Below are 22,965 nucleotides of genomic sequence, written 5' to 3'. Positions count from 1 at the left end.
TTATAGTATAGTCATTTTAAGAAACGTTATTCTTAAAATCATTTTAATCACAGCTATTATTGAAGATTGATTCATAGTATGGGATAAGAAAATGCGCAATTGCGTCAACCTATGGCGGAAGCCCTGCCATTGGGAGACTAGACGTTTCTCGTAACACTAGCCGATCGCCGGGTACGTCTTAACTAGGAATGAACCGGTACCGATACCATATCGGTATCGGCACCGATACTCGGGGTTTCCCGATAGTATCGGATCGGTTGGTTCGATACCGATACTAAACCGATATTCGCTACATGACATTTTTAGGTCTTTTAGTAACGTAATGATGGTGATAATATTTCATTTCTATGAATTTCAATCGTGACGAGTTCTCGTTTATATAAAAAGTACCTGAATTCAGTTTATCTAACAACTAATAAGCGAAAAACTTTCTTAGTACGCGCCTACTACTCTAGGGATGAACCGATACCATATCGATATCGGTTGAAGTATCGGGTTTTGGATCATAGTGAGTAAATATCGGTATCGATCGGTATCGGTTCATGTTTGCACCGGTATCGATCGGTATCGGGTTAAGCCTGGTATCGGCCATCTCTAGTCTTAACCCTAACAATAACAGAGAAGTAGAAGCCAATGTTGCAGGTTGGTGTCTAAGTGGTATTGACGAAAGACCAGTAGATGGTGGTGTTAGAAGCCAAGAAGTGCAGATAAGCGTGTATGTGATATATACGAAAGACTTGTGCATTGTGTTGTTGTTATGTAATTAGCGTAACTTCTGTGAACTGAGAACGCTGTCTGGAAATTGCGAACACATTTGCTCCGATTTTCCAACTGCAAACGCGGTGACAGACACACACACAGACACGTCCAGTGTAATACCTCTCCATGACGTCATCGTCACTCGGAGAGGTAAAAACATCAATGGAAGGAATTTTTTTTAAAGAAAATAAATACTTATGTTGAGAGTAGATGGCGCCATAAGACCTAAACTCTGAGACAGCACAGTTTTTCATCTATTTTTGGATAACGTTACTAGTGTCCAAAATGGGTTTGTCGTATGATAAGCCAGTTTTATAGTTTCAAGTACCGAAATTGGATCGAGAATCATCTATAGAGATGGGCCGATACCGATGCCATATCGGTATCGGTTTGATATCGGTTTAATCGAAGGATCGGGTAAAATATCGGTATCGGTACGTATCGATTTCCGAAGTATCGGAACATATCGGTATCGGTTTAAAATGGTATCGGCCCATCTCTATTATTTTCCCTGGTATCTAGCAATATCTAATTCAGCGTTTAGAGTATACAAAATTCGAGCCATTTTGAAGGACCATATTTCTGGGATCTATTCAGAATTTCAGATACATTTATGCGCGAGTCGACTTAATTTGAGACTGTCGTTACGAAGGACCCGGATCGTTTACCGCCCTTGAAAAAATTTCTTTCATCAACTTCTTCCTTACCAAGACACCTATGGGAGCTTTGGAGAATTATTTAAAAATTTCTAGTTCTCGAGGACTAAAGAAATGAAAAACTTAAAGCTCCCAAGGCGGTATTGTGGTACTTATACTACTATTATTATAGGCCAGGTCAAACTAATAGCCTCATCTTAGATATAGGCCTACATCTTAATATAAAGATATTCTTTTCCGCTGTAGAACAAGGTACCGTTGCTTGGTCGGTGTACAGAATCTATACCTTTCACTGTAAAGGGGGTTAAATCTTATCTTCAAAATCATTTAAATATATAGCAAGTCCAAAATTTCAGGTTTCCAATTTATTGGTTTTTGAAGTACAATTGATAAACATTCTTTTTAAATGAAATCGCAATTTCGAAATACAAATTCTTCATCATATTTAATTAAAGAACGGTTAATGTTGAATATTTGAAATCTCTTTTCCTTAAGTATACAAATATTTGACATCACAATTTTGTCATAACATCCAACAACCATTTAAATATACTTTTAGAAAAATGCGTATTCATACAAATAGATCACACAATTCACTCAGAGAGCACTTTCATGTATTTTTCAAAGTATACTCGTAATTTAATTTAATTGAAGATTTAGTCTGATTTCTTTCTTTCGTTGTAACAAGGGATTAAATTTATATTAGTATCGAAATGAGTTTTTTCCGTGAATTCACCCTATAAATGTACAGTTTCCTTATCTGATTTGGCGTCCTTAGCAATTTCGAACAGTTGTTTTGCCATAACAGGACCAGTCTGTCGAACCATATCCGAGAGTTGAGAAGATTCTTGCTCTAACAACTTTAAAGGCTCATCAAACTCTACGATTTTACCAGCATCCAACACCTGTTATAATTTGAATTTAAAATTAATTGAACTACACGAGTTGCTATAAAAACTATTCAGAGTACCAAAATCCTGTCTGAATCCATGATGGTGTTTAATCTATGGGCTATTGTTAATACGGTGCAGTGACCAAATTTGTCTCTGATTGTGTTCTGAATCAAAGCATCTGTTTTATGATCAACGTTCGCTGTAGCCTCGTCTAGTACGAGTATCTTATTCCTTCGAAGTAGAGCCCTGGCTAAGCAGATCAACTGCCGCTGGCCGACGCTCAAATTACTTCCTCCTTCAGACATCTTGTTATCAAGACCCCCACCCATTTCCATCACAGCTTCTTTAAGCTGAACCTAGAAATAAAAATAAAAAAGGTTTGAAAAACGCTTGTGGACACTGAAACTGATCACTCAGTAACCATACCACAACGTAATTGGAATATTACTTATTTTAGAAAATATTATGTCACTGTTAAAAAACAGGAATTTTAAACCCCCTTTGGAATGGGCAAAACCATATACCCTATACTCCGCCCTCTGGTTAAAACTACGCGGAGATCTATAGATGTCAGGAAAGGATGTTAGTTATAAAAACTGTACTAATTATTGCTCACACTCATGACCTGAAAGGTATTGATTTTAATTGCGAGGCTTTCTTTTTATTTACGAAGTGTTTTTAAATTATTTTATGTCAATCCTTTCACAGTTGCTAAGCCTGTCATCATGAAAGTAAACGCGATCTCAACACTACTTTTCATTTTAAAAGTTCCATTTTCAATCAAATTATTTACCTCAGAGAAAAAAACTGTTTCTATCACTCCCCTAATAAGTTTAATTGTAATTAGTTTAAATATTTTCATTTGTTTTTTAAGCGACATTATCTTATTACTCCCATCAGAGAGAAATCACAGCCGTCTACAAAAAGATTGTCAAAACATACTACTCTCACAACGGAGCAAAACTGCCTGCAGTAGTATAGTTCCTACTGTACGAGGTATGATAAACTTCTAGTGAGGCGATAACTATTTTTAATACGCTGTTTTGCCTATCCCCCATACATCACTTGAGAAACTGTCCTGGAAGTAGGGGTATGACTTCCTCAAAATACATATTGAAAATCTGGAAATTGATATTAGACTTTTGTACCGACAATGGGAACGCAACGTAATCCAATACCGATTGAGAACCACGAGCTCGGGCTACTGTCAACCTCCGATAAGGTATCAGGGCAGTTGAAGGAGCTGCAGAGTTGGCGTATTCTTAGACTTATTACAGTATTTAAGCTTTGATAAAAAACGATTCTATTAATTCCTATACAGTAAATCAAAAGCTACCGCCCTTTCTTTAGATAAGGTAATTTGAAGGCTTTCATTTCGTCTGCACATTTTTGAGTCCTAAATTTAGGTGCTTCATTCCGTATGGACCCTTCTTGCGATTCTAAAAATTATTCTATTATTCTTTATAAGATTTTAAGATAACACTGGTTTCTTCGTCATTATGCATTTTTCTGATATGCTAGAAAAAATTTAAATCGGATTTATGTGATTTGGTAATGCTTTATTCCTATAAGGTGTTACCAAATTTTGAACTTGAAAGCTTTATTGCATCACGATATAACGTCGAGAACTTCGTTATATTACCAATGTGTTGCGTTCTATTATTGTCAGAAGAGGAGGGTAACTGGTACTAATAAAACAACAAATTTTGAACAAAAGCTAAAGTCTAGGCTTGGCTAATACAAGGTTTATATTACAAATTTGGTTAATATTAGGTTGACTTATATTTTATCAGACGTTTATGACTTCTTATCCTGGGAAGTATTGGACTGACCATATCCGCATCCATCTCTGTTAGCCAACTTCTTATTAGGTCCGATCACCGCGCCACCTACAGCGCTTCTCTCATTTTGCGCTGGCAGGCTGATTTGCGCGCCAGCAGCGGGCAAGTAACGAAACTTTAAGGTCTCTCCTTGGTTTGAGGTAATGAATCATAAACGGTGTCAAGAACAGCTGTTTTAATAGAGTCTGCTAATATTTCCGTTCAACTACGGATTGTAATGGATTTTCAGAAAGTTCTAGATAGACGGCTTTTCAACGATTGGCGCTGAAGAAGTTTTGAACACGCCCCACAGTTTGAGAGCCACAGCCTCTCGGCGGGGGAATTTTTCAGTAGACTAGACCGTTTTCCTAGTGGGGAGGAAACTTTCGACCCTCTTTTACGAATGCCATAGGCAATTTTAACTAGCAGGGATGGATACTATATATAGCCTTAGTGTCCAATACTTCCCAGAATAAGAAGTCATTAGCTTCTGATTTTATTAATAATTTACTATTGTGAAAATTTCGGGACCTAACTTGGAAAAATTTATTGTAAAAGTCTACCGGAAATAAATATAAAACAGGAAGTGTTTCACGGAACCTTGGAAGAGTGACATGCAATATTGGGGATGAAATCCGTTTCGTAAAATGACTCTCATCCCCCAGGCTTATTTACTGGACCTATATCTAATCACGGACTATCTCATTGAAAAGATTTATTATTGGGCTAGCCTCTATTACGTGCTCTTCTGACTTTCAAATAGCCACGGACAAAGGCAGGAAAGAAGTCAGATTATCAACTCTTTGTTTTTTATTTATTCGTGCTACTACTCTTCTATCGGCTAGTGATTTTGCTACCTCGAGGTCAAGCTTCGCGTTTTCTCCACGCAGTGGCACAAAAGATACTCTTTGTTGCAAGTACTATTTGAGAATTGGGAACCAGTATCGAAAAAAACATGAATCGCCTTATTTTTGGAGCCATTCCTATAATTTGTGGATGGTTGCTCCATGTATCGACTAATATTAGTTTTATATTCACTCGAAAGCACTAAGTGTTATTTGAGTAAAATATTGATATGTAATCAATATGAAGCTTGATTGAGATTTCAATTCAAGCATATTTAACTGCGCATACCTCTTCAAGCACAGCCCATAAGTCGTTGTCATTTCTTTCGTTAAATGGATCAATGTTTCCCCTCACAGGTCCGCTGAACAGTATTGGGTCCTTAAACAAATAATAGAAGATTAGTCGCTACAGTAGTTTAAATAAAATCTTTTCAAATTGCGAACAAAGTATATTCATTACAAGAATACTTTTTAGTTTCAAAAATATTTGGGGGCGATTCTCTAACTTTTTAAACGAGTTATCACAAATGATAACTATCTTCTAAAGGGTTGTTGTCAACCTCGTGCGTTCTATGAGAGCGCGATATCTAAATAGGCAATTATTTATAGATGTCATCAAACCTTTAACGAAAAGTGGCGGATGTCTCGCGAATTCCCCTCGTGGTAATAAAAAACAAGGTAGGCCGGTTAAAATTTTACCGTCTTTAGTTATAAAGCAAGCGATAACTTATCGACTAGTTTAACCCTTTCGATAAGTTATCACTCTCGTGGAAATTAAAAACGGTAAAATTTTAATTTGCCCACCTTGTTTTTTATTAGCACCAGGGGAATTCGCGAGTCATCCGCCGCTTTTCGTTGAAGGCTTAATGGCACCTATGACTAATCACCTAATTGTATCGCTCTCTCATAGAATGCTCGAGGTTGACAGCAACCCTTTAGACGAGAGTTATCACAACTCGCTTAAAAAGTTGGAGAATTGCCCCATTTGTTTACTTATCAGATCATTTTCTGATGAATTAAAAATATCGGTTGGAAATTTGTTTTATCAAATCATCCAGGTATAGCGTCACCCTTGTATCAGCAGTTCCCGAAATAGCAACCGTGATTCACAAAAAGAGCGGCTTTGTTCAAAACTGCTTTTTTTTTAGAAATTTTGAACAATTCTTAACCATACAGTCTATCTTACCTATTAAGCACAACTAGATCATCATACGCTAACCTAACTTTACCTGACCTAATAGTATTTGGATTTAAAAAAACGAAAGCGAACCTAACCTTACCTGACGTAATTCTATCGGGGTTTAAATAACCAAACACACACCATCTTAAACAACTCGTTTATCAAATCCCGTTTGTACTGCTCTTTACAGAACAGCTTTAACGGTACACTGCGTTTACGTGAATCGGTGTACAGGGAACCATGGACAAAGCAACACTGAAGGACCGATGGCAGCCCACAGAGCCCCACACTAAGAAAAACAACCAATGTTAAGATTACTTCCCCTTTTCAGCCCCAAAATGGAGGGGGTTATGAAAAAATACCGAGTCAAATCCCGGAAAAGCTAGCGCCATCTAGACAAAATTAGACGTTTGCTGCTTCTTTCTTTAGAAAATTTATTCCCTAATATCCGCCCGCCCCCCCCACACTATCGGGTTTGCTACTTTCTGCTCCTAGAAGACGAATTAACAAGTGTTTTTCAACTTTCTCCCTCTGCCATCGCTTCTTCAGTATTGCTTTGTCCATGAGGGAACTGCCGTAACTGGTAAATTGCGTTTTCAGGAAACCACTATATAGGTAAACGCCGTTATGAGGACCGCTGTTATGGGATCCGCTTTTGCGGGATCATCCAATGTGAGGGCTTCCCGCTTCGTGAGTTAATCAGCAGTAATTGCTAAGGTTTTGTTGGTTTTTTTTAATCTCTTTGCCTCAATAGTACGATGAAAAGCGACTATTTCTATTAACAATGAATCACAAGTGTTTAACGAATATGTAATTGGTTTACGTGCTTATGATATTTGCTAATATTTTCCTTCCTAATTAGACGAACTTTTAAGTTTTAATAACCATTTAAAATGAAAATTTTGTTATCACCTGAGGAATGATGGAAATTTTACTACGAAGATCATGGAGACCAATTTCTTGAACATTAATTCCGTCGATAAGCAGAGTACCATTTGGTTCAGCCATTCGGAACAAGGCAGATATAATGGAACTTTTCCCAGCGCCTGTGCGTCCAACGATTCCAATTTTTTCACCCCCTTTTATATGGCAGTTTAGGTTTTTTAGTACTGGAACATCGCCACTGTCTGGATATGTTAGGGAGAAGTCCTTCATCGTTATAGAGCCATCTTTTGGCCAATCCAATGGAGGTTTCTTATCTGTGGTTGCTTCAAGTTCTGCTTCAGGAGTTAATTTGCTGTACTCCAAAACTCTCTCCACAGCTGTCATCTAAAGTGCACAATCGAAAGACACTTAAAATCGTTTCATGAATTTTTACTCTTTTTATAAAGGGTATCTTTGTTTGAAGGTTATCCAAAATTATACGTATAGCCATGAGTTAATAATATGTTAGCTCCCTATAAGTTACTCAGGCTCCATAGGCGTAATGTATCCAGCGATTTCTTCTCATTTCGCCCGCGCGGAAAAAAAAAATCCGAATGTTGCGCTCTCTCTAGTCAAAAAAAAATCCCGCTCGCACGGCTCCTCGACCTCGAGTCGTCGGCTGCTTTTTCACCAAGGGAGTGTTTTAATCGTGAATGTTTATGTTTTAACAATTTAACATTAAATCATGGCGTTTGTGTCTTTACTGAGACAAAAAAATGCAGGAACTCAATGCAATTTGCCGAAATTGATAATGAATGCTAATGATATGAGTTGTTATTGTGACTTGAAACCATAAAATTATACAACTGAGCTAAATCCAATCCATTGATCTCTTAACTGCTTTCTTAACCGAGGCCACTGAGCGAAATATTCGGCTGCTTAAATATCTCCGATATCATTGGCTAGCTTCCACTACACGCGCTTCCGGGGAAAAACCGGAAAGAAGAGTAAATAAGATTTTCGTTCACGTGGCGGCCGCAGAGCGTCGCATATAATTGGGAAGCAGGCGGCGCGGGAGAAAACTCTGGAGTATAAAAATGAATTGCCTGAGTAACTTATAGGGAGCTAACATATTATTAACTCATGGTATAGTTATAGTAAAATATTTGAGCATATTGTAATAAAAACAAGTTGGGAAAACCAAAATATTACCTCTCCGAGTCAAGAGGTCTACTACTACAAAGTTATTTACCTAGATATGGAATTATTTCTCTTTTTTGAAGTAAAAAATTACGAAATATTGAAGCAGTATTCCAAGCATAGCGAATATACAGTAAAGCAGACGACATTTTACATCCAATAAGGATAAATCTTGGACACATGGAAATCAGTCAATGGCAAAAAGAACAGGAAATAAAGTCTACGCTTCAGCTGTTTACTCTATATTCTGATAGCTACATTCGCAACTAGTTTGCAGTGTAAACACTATCGTCTCGTCTCACCTCACCTCAACAATATACTTAGTTTGCCAACATGAGTGTTAACGTTAAATAATACCAAAGCTAAATTGTAGCTAGACGCACTATAAAGAGAATAAAAACTCTGTAGCTTAGCCCTACTAATCTAATTGCCACCATGATCTTTTCTTCAATTATAAAATCCTAACCTGATTATTTAAGAGTGTATTTAACTTTCGGCTCACTCTGAACCGTTGATGTTTCTTCATTTCAGACACGAAAATCAAAACCCAAAGTTTACTTCACCTCAGGCCTCAATTATTTAATCTTTATTTCATTAAGCCTATTGCGGGTAATACAACATATACCCGCCGGATTCTAGATCTTAGCTTTCTTCATGAAATCACTAAACCAAGGATTATTCTATATACAGATGTAGTATAGCTTAAGTAATATATAAACAGCCATTTCAAATAAAAATATTAAAAAAGATCTTTGGAATATCAAAATGAAACAGAGGTTTAAAGCTACAAAAGTACTAAATGCATCATAATTTCGAAAAATATTTCCACATATTCACTTTATATTATGGATAAAACGAACTTCTAACGCAGCGCACTAGTGTAACAACGGACGGACACACACAGACAAAAACATAGACTGCTTTTTAGCTCTTTCCGTATTAATTTTGAATTGAGAAACAAGATTATCTTAAATATTAAAATAAATATAATTAATATTTAATATTTTCTTCGTTAGTTATTCGCCTTATTGAACGTTACATCGTTTTAAAAAAGAACAATTAAACATTCTTGAGAGACTTGACTAATATTGGCGTTTGAAACGAAGCATACGCCGGTTGCTTCGCCTTACTCAAATAGGTAGTATATAAGGGTGTCGAACTACAGCTAAAAGCAAGAACAACCGCAATTGCGAAAACCTTTGGTGGCGATCCCACCTTAGGGAGGCTAGACGTTTCTCGTAACCCTAGCTGATCGCCGCGAATGTCTTAAACCCAACGATGACGATGGAGTAGAAGCCAGGTGTACAGACTGGTGTACAAGTGGAACGAACGAAGACCAGAAGATGGTGGTGATTAGAAGCCAGTATGTACAGTACAGACGTGTTCAGGTGGGATGGACGAAGACCAAAAGGTGGTGGTGATTAGAAGCCAGTATGTACAGACTGGTGTCCATGTGGGATGGACGAAGAACAAAAGATGGTGGTGAATAGAAGCCAGTATGTACAGACTGGTGTCCAAGTGGAATGGACGAAGACCTGAAGATGGTGGTGATTAGAAGCCAGTATGTACAGACTGGTGTCCAGGTGGGATGGACGAAGACCAAAAGGTGGTGGTGATTAGAAGCCAGTATGTACAGACGTGTCCATGTGGGATGGACGAAGACAAAAAGATGGAGGTGAATTGAAGCCAGTATGTACAGACTGGTGTCCAAGTGGAATGGACGAAGACCTGAAGATTGTGGTGATTAGAAGCCAGTATGTACAGACTGGTGTCCATGTGGGATTGACGAAGACCAAAAGATGGTGGTGATTAGAAGCCAGTAAGTACAGACTGGTGTCCGTGTGGGATGGACGAAGACAAAAAGATGGAGGTGAATAGAAGCCAGTATGTACAGACTGGTGTCCAAGTGGAATGAAGACCTGAAGATTGTGGTGATTAGAAGCCAGTATGTACAGACTGGTGTCCATGTGGGATGGACGAAGACCAAAAGATGGTGGTGATTAGAAGCCAGTAAGTACAGACTGGTGTCCGTGTGGGATGGACAAAGACCAGAAGATGGTGGTGTGAGAACTCAAGTAGAGGAGCCATTTCCGTGACTGTGAAAGCAGTTCGGAAATGGCGAACACGTTTGCTCCGATTTGGAAACTGCGAACGCGGTCACGTGGGTGTAACAACAGACACACACACAGACAGACAGACACACACGTCGAAATTAGAGCCTCTCCGTGACATACCTCACTCGGAGAGGTAAAAATCATATTTGTTAGCCGGCTCGCGGGTCGTAGTGGCTCCACCTTAAAAAAGCTCACTCGTTAATCAATCGAGCCGCCAAAGTGTTGGCTCGGCTCGCTCGTCACGAGCCTGAGCTGGCTCGAGCTCGTGAACAGTCCTAATAGAACCAATTTTATGCTAATAGCGTGGTTAAGTATGATCAAAATTAAACTAGGGAAAATGCAATAGCTTATGCCGTGTACATTGATTGAAGGAGAAGTAATAATTTAAATGTATGAGTTATTTTATAAGTAAATCAGGCTGACAATTCCAAAATTATTCATATAGAAAGTGCTGACTTATAGCTCTCCACCACTCCACCTAATAATCTTTCAAGCAGGAATAAGTTGTTCCAGACTATTTGAAAAATTACAAATGTACCAATTTGTGTTTTCTTTGGAAAACTGATCAGGTTTTTTTTATTGATCTATATTTCATTCCGGTTGTAGAAATCATACTCACTTGACTTTCTAGTTCAGCTGACTGTCTAACTGTCCATTGGAAGGTACCAGTCAGAACTAATGCGGATGAAATAGCCAAACCAACATTACCTCCACTTGTTCCTGAAAATGATATTTAAACACTATGTTGTTGAACGGCCAATTCCCGATAATGTTTAAGCTCATATGAAAATATTACTTGGCTACTGCGGTTTAAGACTTGTAAAAAATGTTTATATAACATTGTGCAATTTATTGTGATTTTACCTGTATCAAAAGTCATCAAGAAAATAGTAAGGCAAGATATATATAAGACTGTTAATTGATCCAAATTTATAGCAAGCCAACGAGCTATGCAGAGAAAAGTAAACCATGTGGAAGTGTGGTTATCTTGCAGTGAGCAAAAGTCTTTTTCAAATTTCTTCTGTACACCAGACGAACGGATGGTAGCTATTCCGTATAAGGAAGTTGACAGATGTGAAAATACAGGACTCCTTGCTGAATTTTAAATAAAAAAATAACTTATAACTAGGGTTTTTTCGTATAATTTAATAAAAATAATTCCCAGATATAGAAAACAAAACTGTGACCAAACAAGGATAGTATCTGTATCCAAAACGTTTATAGTTTTTAGGTGATACCGTGTAGTTGCGTGGACCCCACTATTCGTTACTTGTAAAAGTATACAAAAGTAGTTTTGCTACCCAGAGCTTCACGGGGGTTGTAAGGGAATGTATAACCGGGAAAAGTTTTCTGTTCATGTTGAGACTAAACACTAAATAGTCTTTGGATCCGCCCCTAAGGAATACGTGCTCGATATTTTTTTTAATCTAAGTTTTACAACTTTCAAATTCACTAAAACCCTGAAATGTATATATCATTTCCTTAATTCTTTTCCCTCAATTCCCAAGAGCCTCAGAGACAGAGGGTGGTATTTGTTTATAACTTAAAACTGAACTATAGAGAAGTAGAATTAAACTTTGGAAAAAGCAAGAGCACTAGAATGTGCATAGTTCGCTACCAGAGCTACACTTTTTTGTAAACCTTGACTTTTCCAATTCTATATTTTTAAAATCTGGGATCTTTTGGTCAACATAATAATGTGAAAACACTTGAAATAGGGAATATGTCTGGATAATATATCCTCAAAGACGGGTCTCTTCAACAGGGAAATTACTTGTTCCTTCGAGACGTTTCAAATCTCTCGCTGTTGCAATGTAAAACCTTCGAATAAAGATGAACACGACGACAAGGATGAAAGTAGGTAGAGAAATTAAAGGGCTGACATAGATAACAATAACCACCGTTCCGAGCAGAGTTAAACCATTCTAAACATAATTAAGAATAATAAACAAATCTGTGAGAAAATCATTAAGTAACTATTTCTGAACTTACTCCCAGAAAATCTACAAGCGTAAATGGTAGAAGGTCGTCTATTAGACCTAAATCTTTCGTGAATCTGTTTAAAATTCTCCCTGTAAATGTTATAAAAGGGATTTAGAAATATGGTATAGTCGCACATGGAAAGCTGAGTGATAAATTTCATACGAATGAAATTATTGCTTATCAAGTGCGCTAGCATAGTAGTACAACTTGAAAAATTAGTAGACAAAAATATTATAAATTAACGGAAATATTTTGGTTAAGTTTTATTTATAATTTTTATATTATTTTATCGATATTAGCCGATTAAAAATGGTTCTCAGACAATTTCATTCTTTCTTTAATTGATATTTGTCTTCACATTGTAGCTTAAACCCATGTTTCATGGAAGGTTGGAAGAACCGTTAATTTTCAAGTAGTTTTAGCTTACCAACTGGATTTTTATCAAAGAAGGCGATAGGTGCACGACTGACGCTTCTGAACATTGTGTTATGCAGGTTGACGGAGGCCTTCATGCATATCAGGAAAGTTGCCATAGTTCTTGTGAGTGATAAAATGAACAACCCCACCATGAGGCCAGTGTAAATGTAAATATTGGTGTTAGTGTTGCTGAAATCCCCTGTTATACTTTCCCAGGTAAAACCTCTGGTGTACTGTTCTGTGGAAACTGAATCCTCCGTTTCGTTAGCTGCCTTTTTACCTTTTCGTTCTTCTGCATTGGTCCTACAATTACAGAATAATATGTGTATTTCTAATTTGTAACTGTAAATCATAAACTAACCATAATGATAGCCAATAGTCACTGTAGGTGTAAATAACCTGAGCCGTTAGGTTTAGAATGATAACCAAAGTGATAAATAAGACACCACCTCCGGCTTTGAAATAATTCAAGTACGTAAAGGCTTTCACGGAGCCCTCGCTTTTGTGTTCCTCAGCTTGCTTTGGGGCGTCAACCTGAGATAGGTAAGAAATTAGTCAAGTCTCTTCATTAACATTTCGCCGAAATTGTTAGCATTTACTACAGCCAATTTGTGTTATAAGTGTCATGCACAGAAATTGTTATGAAGAATGTTTAACCCAGCACTTCCTGCATTCGTAAGTCTTACGCTACGTCCGAATGCAGCATTTACTAGATTGGGTTTGGCGAATTTAATGTGCCTAACACACTTGCAGACATTAGGAGAAGAATTCGGTAGATTCTTATTACACAAATTTTGTCCAGGTTTTTTAATGGATCAGGGAATGTCTCAGCATAAAATAGGGGTATATAACCATTGAACAGAATTCCATTGGAACGAAATTCCATTGGACCGAAATAAAAAATAAGTTGTTCTAATCGACCGAAGCTAGCCGGCTGTTCCCAATGGACCTAATTCCCATTGAGCAGACTTTTCATTCCTGTTGGACAGACGTCCCGTTGGAGCGAATTTCCCATTGGTGCGATTTCGCATTTTATCGTATTCCCATTGATCCGGATAAAATTCAAATAATTTAATTAAAAAGTACAAAAACTAAAACATTGAGTGGTGCAGCGACTTGATGGCGTAATGGATACGGGCCTTTTCCAAAATATTCTTATTTTCTAGGTTGGCCTAGGTTAGGTTAGGTTAGGTTAGGTCAGGTCAGGTTAGGTTAGGTCAGGTCAGGTCAGGTCAGTTCAGGTCAGGTTAGGTTAGGTTAGGTTAGGTTAGGTAAGGTTAGGTTAGGTTAGGTAAGGTTAGGTTAGGTTAGGTTAGGTTAGGTAAGGTTTGCTAAGGTTTGGTAAGGTTAGGTAAGGTTAGGTTAGGTTAGGTTAGAATAGGTTAGAATAGGTTAGGTTAGGTGTGTGGAATCGGATATGGACGAATTCATTTATTCCATAAATAAGCCGGAATTCTCGTTAACAGCAGCTTCAAGCTTGGGCCAAAAAGCTACGCCAGTCATCGTTCAATACCTCTAGCGTTGGCTCTTGGCAGAACGAGAATGGCTGCTTGCCCCATGTACTCTTTTTTCCCATATAAAAATACTTAATTTTTACTGTTCGTGCAAACGGGGTTCTTCCTATTGGGATACTTTGCCGATCAGTCATCGGTCGAATGGGATGCGTTCACATGACCAATCTGTCGAATGGGATTTCCGACCGAATGGGATTTCTGTCGAATGGGATTTCAGTCGAATGGGATTTCTGTCGAATGGGATTTTCGGCCGAATGGGATTTCTGTCGAATGGGATTTTCGGCCGAATGGGATTTCTGTCGAATGAAATTCTGCCCAACGGATTCTATCCAATGGGATATAAACTAAAATAGGTAGCAAACGTTTCACCCTGGTAACTGAAAGATATATTGGAGTCCTTGTTAGTAACAGTGACAGTGCCAAAATACGATATATTGACGATCAGCAATGAGCGGAATTGTATCGTTTGTTGTTAAAATCGTCCCATTACTTATCATCAACGTATAAGGAAGGTTTTTTGATTGGTTAGAACGTTTTTCGTATTGCGTTTGCTGCTTTGAAAAAATTCCACTGAACTAAGATTCGGGCCTTTAATATGTGGTTAAAATTTCAAGAAGATCCACTTAACAGTTTATTTTATATAAAAAAGTATAGATTTTAGTGTCCATAAAATTAATCCGAGTTTTGGTGAAAAGGACTAAATTTTCCCATAGAGATAACATGGGAACTTTTTTTGGAAGTGAGGGTCAATTGGGAACCGTTATAGAGAAAAGTATTCCTTCGTTACATTTCGGAACGATCTTAAATGAAAGGTAAAACTTTAGGGTAGTGCCTTTTCATAGTTTTATTATCAACATTAAAATATAAGTATTGGTTTTTTAATTTTAAATCTATATTTCAACAAGCATTTTCCCCGTAATTTTTCATGTTGGACTTGCAAAGTGTTTTTGGTGGTTCTCACTATTGGAAGGACTTTAGCTAGAAACAAATGAAGTTTGTGACTTGGGATTGTTGCTCGCTTCTGTTGGTGCACGAGTCTATGACACATGTTTTCACAAGTCTTTGACACATGTTTTCACAAGTCTATGACACATGTTTTCACAAGTCTTTGACACATGTTTTCACAAGTCTTTGACACATGTTTTCACAAGTCTATGACACATGTTTTCACAAGTCTATGACACATGTTTGTGCAAAAGTCTATGACACATGTTTGTGCAAAAATCTATGACTTCTCTTTGAGCACAAGTCTATGACTTCTGTTTGAGCACGAGTCTATGACTTCTGTTTGAGCACGAGTCTATGACTTCTGTTTGAACACGAGTCTATGACTTCTGTTTGAGCACGAGTCTATGACTTCTGTTTGAGCACGAGTCTATGACTTCTGTTTGAGCACGAGTCTATGACTTCTGTTTGAGCACGAGTCTATGACTTCTGTTTGTGCACGAGTCTATGACTTCTGTTTGTGCACGAGTCTATGACTTCTGTTGGTGCACGAGTCTATGACACATGTTTTCACAAGTCTTTGACACATGTTTTCACAAATCTATGACACATGTTTTCACAAGTCTATGACACATGTTTTCACAAGTCTATGACACGTGTTTTCACAAGTCTATGACTTCTGTTTCTGAACAAATCTATGACACATGTTTTCACAAGTTTATGACTTCTGTTTGTGCACAAATCTAAGGCACATGTTTGTGCACAAATCTAAGGCACATGTTTGTGCACAATTATATGACACATGTTTGCGCACAAGTCTATGACACATGTTTGCGCACAAGTCTGTGACACATGTTTGCGCACAAGTCTGTGACACGTTTGCGCACAAGTCTATGACACATGTTTGCGCACAATCTGTGACACATGTTTGCGCACAAGTCTATGGCACATGTTTGCGCACAAGTCTGTGACACATGTTTGCGCACAAGTCTATGACACAAGTTTATAAAATCTTTTGGTGCACAAGTTTATAGAATCTTTTGGTGCACAAGTTTATAGTCTTTTTGTGCACAAGTATATGGGGTGTTAAGAAATTTTCACCTCAGTCCTCAGACTTCCGTGGGTAATATTGTTTGTTGTTAACAAATGTGAATGCAAATTTAAGTCATCCCATTATTTTTGATAAATGCAATCTTAGCGAATAATTCAATGCACCAAATCTGCATCTCTACGCGTAGCGTACAATTTCTGAATCAATTTCTTAAAATCGCTATTTACCCTGGTAAGTCGTATATTTAAAACCATATCTATGGAATTTTACTTTGAAAGTGTTTTCTTCGGATGGTGTAAGTCCAATTGATTCGAGTGAAGTCATGGACCCATAAATGGAATTGCTACGGCTAATTGAAGCTTCTGAAGTTTGAAGGGCAATTAAATCTTCTTTTTGACTTGTTGATACGCTTTTCTTTTTCACAGTTTCCTCGTCGACAATGGCCAAAAGGTCGAAACCTTGTGAAACCAAGTCGTGGTAACCGCCAACGGCAAGAATAGAACCCTTAAGTGAAAGAAATACATTATTGGCAAACAATTTATGTTTTATTCATTTCTATAAAAAGTTGGAATTCAGCTAAAATTATTTTCATGTATTCAGCTAAAATAATTTTCATGTATTCAGCTAAAATAATTTTCCTGTATAATACATGTATTATACATGTAGAGACGTTCATATGCTATACTTGGTTATTTTAAATTTTTTATTGTTGGCATAATTGTGTCTTCCCATTGGATCGAATCCCATTCGACAGAATTCCCAATCAACCGATCTATCTGAAATATGGTTTCAAATCCCGCCGTTTGTGCGGTTTCTGCTTATTGGGATTTTTTTATTAGATATTATTTTTATTACTTATAGTGCTATCACCCGAAAACCTCGTCTAATGGCGATCAAGTCTAGATACTCACACCCAAGCTAATACTGCTTAAAAACTACGACAAAAAACCTTGCTTAAACCAATTGTCAACCGAGTATGTTGAAGCGACGTTAAACGTGAATTTAATTCTTTCAAGCTAGATTTTAATCTTATCAGGGATAGATTTGATTTTAGAAGTGGGAATCGAGAAAAGAGTAATCTGGGCGCGCGTCAAAGTGCCGGACCGCTTCCACGGGACGGATTGGCATGAAAGAAGAGGCGGGTCATAGCGACAGAGATAAAAATGAATTACGTACTTTTCGCCATCCCCGTCAGGAACGTTATCAAAACGCAATTTAAGTGAGCCAATAAGATCATTTAAAATTTTCGTTAACTGTTGGAGGGAAGGGCTCTATACTGGAAATTGAGTCGGACTGAAGTAAATGCTAACCGTTCTCCATTCCTACTTCTAAAATTAAATCTATCCCTGTTCAAATTAAGAGGTTTTTATAATTGTATTTTAGTAGTTAATTGCTGTATTGTTTTTTTTACTGGATTGAAAACCTAACCCCGTTGGAAATTTTTTCAATTATTTACATTCCTACATTCGTGACTTCAATATACCCCTCTGTAGGCTAATAAAACACTATTGACTTACGTGCTTTAGGATGATGATCCTATGTGCTGACTTAAGAAACTGGACTTGGTGAGTTACGAGAACGCGAGGTTTTCGTTTAATGTATCCATTTATGCACCTTCAAAATTGTTTTTAGAATGTTAAATACGTTCTAAAGTACTAATGAAAAATTATGGTACAAAACTAACTTATCAAACAAGTGCTTCGCCACAGAGACATCAACAGCGCTTAACGGATCATCCATTAGATAAACATCGGCGTCCATGTAGATCGATCTGGCCAAATTAACACGAGCCTTTTGACCTCCACTAAGTAATACTCCTCTCTCACCAACCATAGTTTGATCTCCATAAGGTAAAATCTTAATATCTTTGTCAAGAGCACACACGTTTAGCACTCGTTGATATTTATATTTATCCATTGGTAATCCAAATAACACGTTCTCTTCGATAGTCCCACCAAAAACCCAAGGCTCCTGCGCTGCATATGCAATTCTTCCTCGAATTCTAACATCGCCATTACAAGTAGGTAGCTCACCCAGAATGGCCATAAGCAAAGACGACTGAAATATCAAAACATTGTGTTCACAGTTATTCACATATGCATATCTGTTATGACAGGAAATTAGAGGACGGTATGCTAAGACCGTAATTAATTTGATCAGAGTTTCTAAATTACCTTTCCAGAACCAACAGGTCCAACTACTGCCCATAGTTCTCCAGGCTGGACATTCATATTGATATTGTTTAAACTGGTTTCTTCTGAGTCCTAAAGATAATGTGTTTAATTAGTATAGGTAAGAGAACAATTGCGTGTTCAATATTACAGTCCGTTCCACCTCGAATTGTCAGCAATTAAGCTTTTTCCTTTCATTGTAATTTTCAAGGGGAAATAGGGTAGTTATTGAAACACGCAATACAAACAGTGATTTTTAAATCGTGCATGACTGATCCAAATATTATACACCATATTTAATTTAAAATATAATTAAACTTAATAGACTTTTAAAACATATTTGACAACTATTATTTCCGGTACGAAAATTAGGCAACAAAAATTGGTCCTATCACCTTGTGCGCCCAAAGACAATTAAATTTTATTACAATATTTAGCACATTTAAGTTATTTTATTTAAATGTCATGATTTTGAGTCATATTTAAAGTGAACGTTTTGCAAACGGTAATTGTTCTACCTCATTCCATTTAGCAGAGACGGAATTAAGCCAAATGCCACATTTTTCAGGTTCATTTTGTAATTCAATTTTATCAACTGTAGAAGTGTCCTCTTGTTCTTCTAACTCCAAGAACGCCTAAAAATTAAATAAAAGTAATTAAAAAGCTGCTGGTAAAATTTAAGGTATGTAAGGAACAACCAAACAACTATTTCGGTAAAAAAATGTTAATGGATTGTAATTGGCGGAACGAAACCCCCTTTCTAAACAATGATATCCTGGCAATATTTCTGTTATGACGGATATTGAATAACTGAACTTGTTTTAAATGTTGCATCCATGCTGTGCCCTTTCTTACGAAAAATAAAATGTATACCGATTCGAATTTACAATTTGGATGTCTTCTAGTGCTGCTGGTAAGAACTGGACCAATTGAATTTTAAACCAAAGGGCCAACATAAGCTTTTCTTTTTCAATTCAGAACAATTAGTAGCAAAAATATATATTTTTTTATAGTTATGTCAAATCGTTACTAGGCCTATCAGTCCATGAAAAACATTCCTGAAGAATGGAGCAATGAAATTTTCATACTGCAGCGTTTGCGTTCGATCACACTGTGATACACAAGGTGTTCAGGTAATGAATTCTATCGAATGACGGATTTCAATATAACTCATAACTGTAACGCCTTCTGTTTCACTGTTTACTACTCATCACAATAAATAAACTTCACTCCTAGTATCATCGTTAACATTCTAGATAGGTATATAGTTCCAATAGGGAGCTAACAACTGGCTAGGGGGAAAAGATAGTCTGACGTCACGCAGACCCCCTCTGGTTGGCATTTTTGCGCGTAGAATACTGTTTCCAACCGATAGGGGGATGAAACTTTAGTAAGAGATAGAAGGGTGTGAGGTTTCAGGGTCAGAACTATTTTAATTTTTTTTTACAAATAATATAAATCACTTGGATATTGAACTTATAATGGTTCGTAACCATACCTGAATTCTCTTTAGGGATATTTTAGATTCAGCCCAACTTGTAATAGCCAATGGGAAAAAGAAAGTCATGGTAAGTCGTAGGTTGTTGTAAAGACTCATACTAACGAAGACTATTTCGGAGGTAATTGTATTTCCCATTAAAATATAGGCTACGAAGCAGACAAATACTATAAATTTGGACGCTGCAAAATAAACAGCAACGTTAAATCCTCGAAGTAGCGATGTGTATCGAATTTGATGGATTTCTTTTCTGAATAAAAATTGTATTGCGTATGTGTTATTTTTATCTTTAAATAATAATAATATTCAGATGGCATGGAGTTTTTATGTGTGCTGTGCTAAATGAATCACTTGTCATTTCTTCGATTCTTGAGCGTCTCTTATCGCTGAAATACTTAACTTTCTCGTTCTTCCTTATCCCCATACCAGATACATTATGGAATAGTAATGCATTTTGCCCAGACTACATTTTCCGTCTGCCATCGATCTCATAGAAGGAAACTTCGCAGTGACCAAAATTATACTACATTAAATCAGTCTTCGACAACGAAGAGTGAACAGTTTCAATAACAAATTTTTGTGAAGGTAACAATAACGTGATTACTTTCAAACATCACCCAACGTTTAACTCCATGCCATTTTCTTTGCTATTATGTGAATTACCGTCTTGCCAAGTCCACCATACTAGCGAAAGGGTGTTCCCAAGAATACATCTTAATAACTCTCATCCCAGCAACAATTTCGTTCATGAGGCGAACCCTCTCATCAGTCAAAATTGCCGTTTTCGATCTGCGTTAATAAGACGTAAACTACTCAACTACTATTATAATTATATTAAATTTTAGCTACATACCTAAGAACTGAAAATAATTTCCCCATGTAAGTTTGGAACGGGATAAACAGAAGAAGGACCACCAGACCAAATAGACTGGACACTTGTAGATGCGTCCAGAGCACGGCGAGAACTACTAAGGTTTGAACGGGACCCACGATAAAATATGGTAAATACACAACAGCCAGATCAAATCGGTTGACGTCGTTAGACAAGAGGTTGACCATTTGCCCAATTGTGGTTTTACCCATAGCTCGTTGACTTAGCTTTAATGCCTATTTGCAATATATAACGATATAAATTTATGCTAAGGTATTCTTTCGGCGCAGCTAACAGTTTCAAAATTAGTAATAATATACATTTATACGTCAGACAGTTGAGCTCGTTAATACATTATTCATTGAAAGCTTACTTTTTTATAAATGAGTGTACAGGCTGCTATTCTAATTCTCATGCCAATTAAATAGCAAACGAAAACAACTGGTTGGTAGAAAGAAACTTGGATAAGAGAAAGGAGGCATACACCTGCTGCAGACAATATGCCTTCGGTTTCGCTCATCGAACCAGGATTGCTAAAATAACGTATAAGCCATCCCAGACACAAAGGCTGAAGAACACGTATCCCACATTCCTATATGTATGAAATTTTTCATATAAATTTTAATCAATGCTTTTGATTTTAAATACTTCACTCGCCACAATTAGAGTGAAGAAAGTCTGTATGATGTAAGTTCTACCAAACGCCCTCATAACCGCTAATCTCAGACTAGCCTTGTATGTTCCTGATTCTTGTCGTTGTAGTTCCTTCTGCCATTCTCTATAAAACAAAGTAAAAAAAACTATTTTATTCACTATTAACGTTACTTGGAAGAACGGTAACTATCTTCTGTACGCGTAAAACCGTTGTATCGGAATTGGTGGTTGATATTTAAAATTTTACGTTAATTGAGAATGGAAATATTAAGGTATAAAATCAGGGGTAAATAACGAAAGGAGTTAGAGACGCTAGCTTCCGTAGTGTAGAATACAGTGGGACCTTGAAACGTCATAGAATTTGTAACTAACGTAGTGCCATCTTTGGAACTGTATTGTAAATAAAACCAGAACCTTAAAAGTTTTTGCCTTTAAATCTCGCTCCGCAAGGTATTCTGGGTAAAGTAAAATGGCGGGTGTCGATGTTGTGAAGTCGTCTCATAATTCAACCCAATATAATTATTATATTCAATCGCGAGTAAACAGCGATTTAAAGAAGAAAGATAAGTCAACAATTTGCAATTTGAAGTCGGGGAAATCCTCAAAATGTGTTCAAACATGTTTCGCCGTAAGTGCGCGGTTACAGAGTCGGCCCAGTGAGCCAAGGCTTAGTGATTTTTCCGAGTCAGTGCCAATGGGAACTGTGGGATCAGGATCATCGACTGTATCTGTGACCATAAGTTTATAAGATATGTTCCATAAGTATGTCACTACCCATACTTCGTAATGTTAGAGGCTTAATGAGAGCTAGTTCAAGAACGACGTGAGAATTGACTACACTATGTTTTGCAGTCCATCCTCCTCTTTAGTCTGTACTAAGCCTTTGACAGGGCCTCACTAGGCGTCGCTTTACGAGAATCTATGACGTTTCATCTACGTCACTTCATGACAAGCTCTCATTAACGAGTGACACACTTATGGAACATATCTTATAAATTTATGCTGTGACTAAAGAAATTAAAACAACTAAAACTGTATTGAAGGATGCAAAAACGACATTTAATTCCATTTCATTATCGAATAAGGAATTTACCAACTTTAAAGTTGCATGTTTCTAATTCAAGTGCACCTTAATGAATAAACTTTACTCTAAGCCTAATTGTCACTCAGTCGTAAGCAGACGAACACTAGCAGAGAGGAGAAAATCGATATCCCAGCATGACTTTCGAAACTTTGCTGCCACGCCATTGGTTGGAAAATATCATACTTATTTTGAATTATAGACGGCGCGACCGAGGCGTTTTCTCTTTTCTGTGTCTACGTTTGAAAGTCCCACTGTACTCTACACTTAGGAAGCTAGCGTCTCTAACTCCTTTCGTTATTTACCCCTGATAAAATACATAGTGTAATAATAGGTCAATAAAAACAAATTAAAAATGAAGTTTTCTCAAAAACTTTTTGAAATGAAACAAGTTATTGTATTACATACTGAAAAATGGAAATGTTTTTCAGAGCGGTTCTCTAGCTCAC

At 37.1% G+C, this 22,965-nt stretch overlaps 1 protein-coding gene across 1 annotated transcript; it reads right to left on the bottom strand.

Moving 5' to 3' along the window:
• Positions 1 to 1,765: 1,765 nt before the first annotated feature.
• On the bottom strand, positions 1,766 to 22,015 carry LOC149619044 (ATP-binding cassette sub-family C member 4-like). The gene is made up of 19 exons (XM_089854550.1): positions 21,155 to 22,015; positions 20,764 to 21,017; positions 20,574 to 20,699; positions 19,911 to 20,160; positions 18,931 to 19,047; positions 18,416 to 18,505; positions 17,926 to 18,299; positions 17,759 to 17,855; positions 16,512 to 16,745; positions 13,093 to 13,265; positions 12,742 to 13,034; positions 12,324 to 12,403; positions 12,106 to 12,256; positions 11,136 to 11,426; positions 10,951 to 11,051; positions 7,066 to 7,422; positions 5,263 to 5,352; positions 2,386 to 2,664; positions 1,766 to 2,320 (listed from the first exon to the last, which is right to left on the bottom strand). Exons 1-19 carry the CDS (start codon positions 21,299 to 21,301, stop codon positions 2,153 to 2,155), a joined length of 3,672 nt encoding a protein of 1,223 aa, XP_089710676.1. The 5' UTR covers positions 21,302 to 22,015; the 3' UTR covers positions 1,766 to 2,152.
• Between the last annotated feature and the right edge of the window lie 950 nt (positions 22,016 to 22,965).

Source organism: Phalangium opilio, unplaced genomic scaffold (genome assembly GCF_054372755.1).
Source record: "Phalangium opilio isolate 3A_F unplaced genomic scaffold, DU_Popi_V2 ptg000209l_1, whole genome shotgun sequence".
Taxonomy (NCBI): Eukaryota; Metazoa; Arthropoda; class Arachnida; order Opiliones; family Phalangiidae; genus Phalangium; species Phalangium opilio.
The sequence above is the reverse complement of the archived record's forward strand: the minus strand, read 5'-3'. Positions and strand labels throughout refer to the sequence as shown.

Excerpts from the sequence above, each read along its gene's own strand:
- LOC149619044 (XM_089854550.1), bottom strand. The coding sequence starts at position 21,301 with ATGAGCGAAACCGAAGGCATATTGTCTGCAGCAGGTGTATGCCTCCTT. Across the intron at positions 11,427-12,105 it reads GAAACGTCTCGAAGGAACAA|CAAGGAGTCCTGTATTTTCA; the intron begins GTAATTTCCCTG and ends TTTAAAATTCAG. Across the intron at positions 2,321-2,385 it reads TGGATTCAGACAGGATTTTG|GTGTTGGATGCTGGTAAAAT; the intron begins GTACTCTGAATA and ends AAATTATAACAG.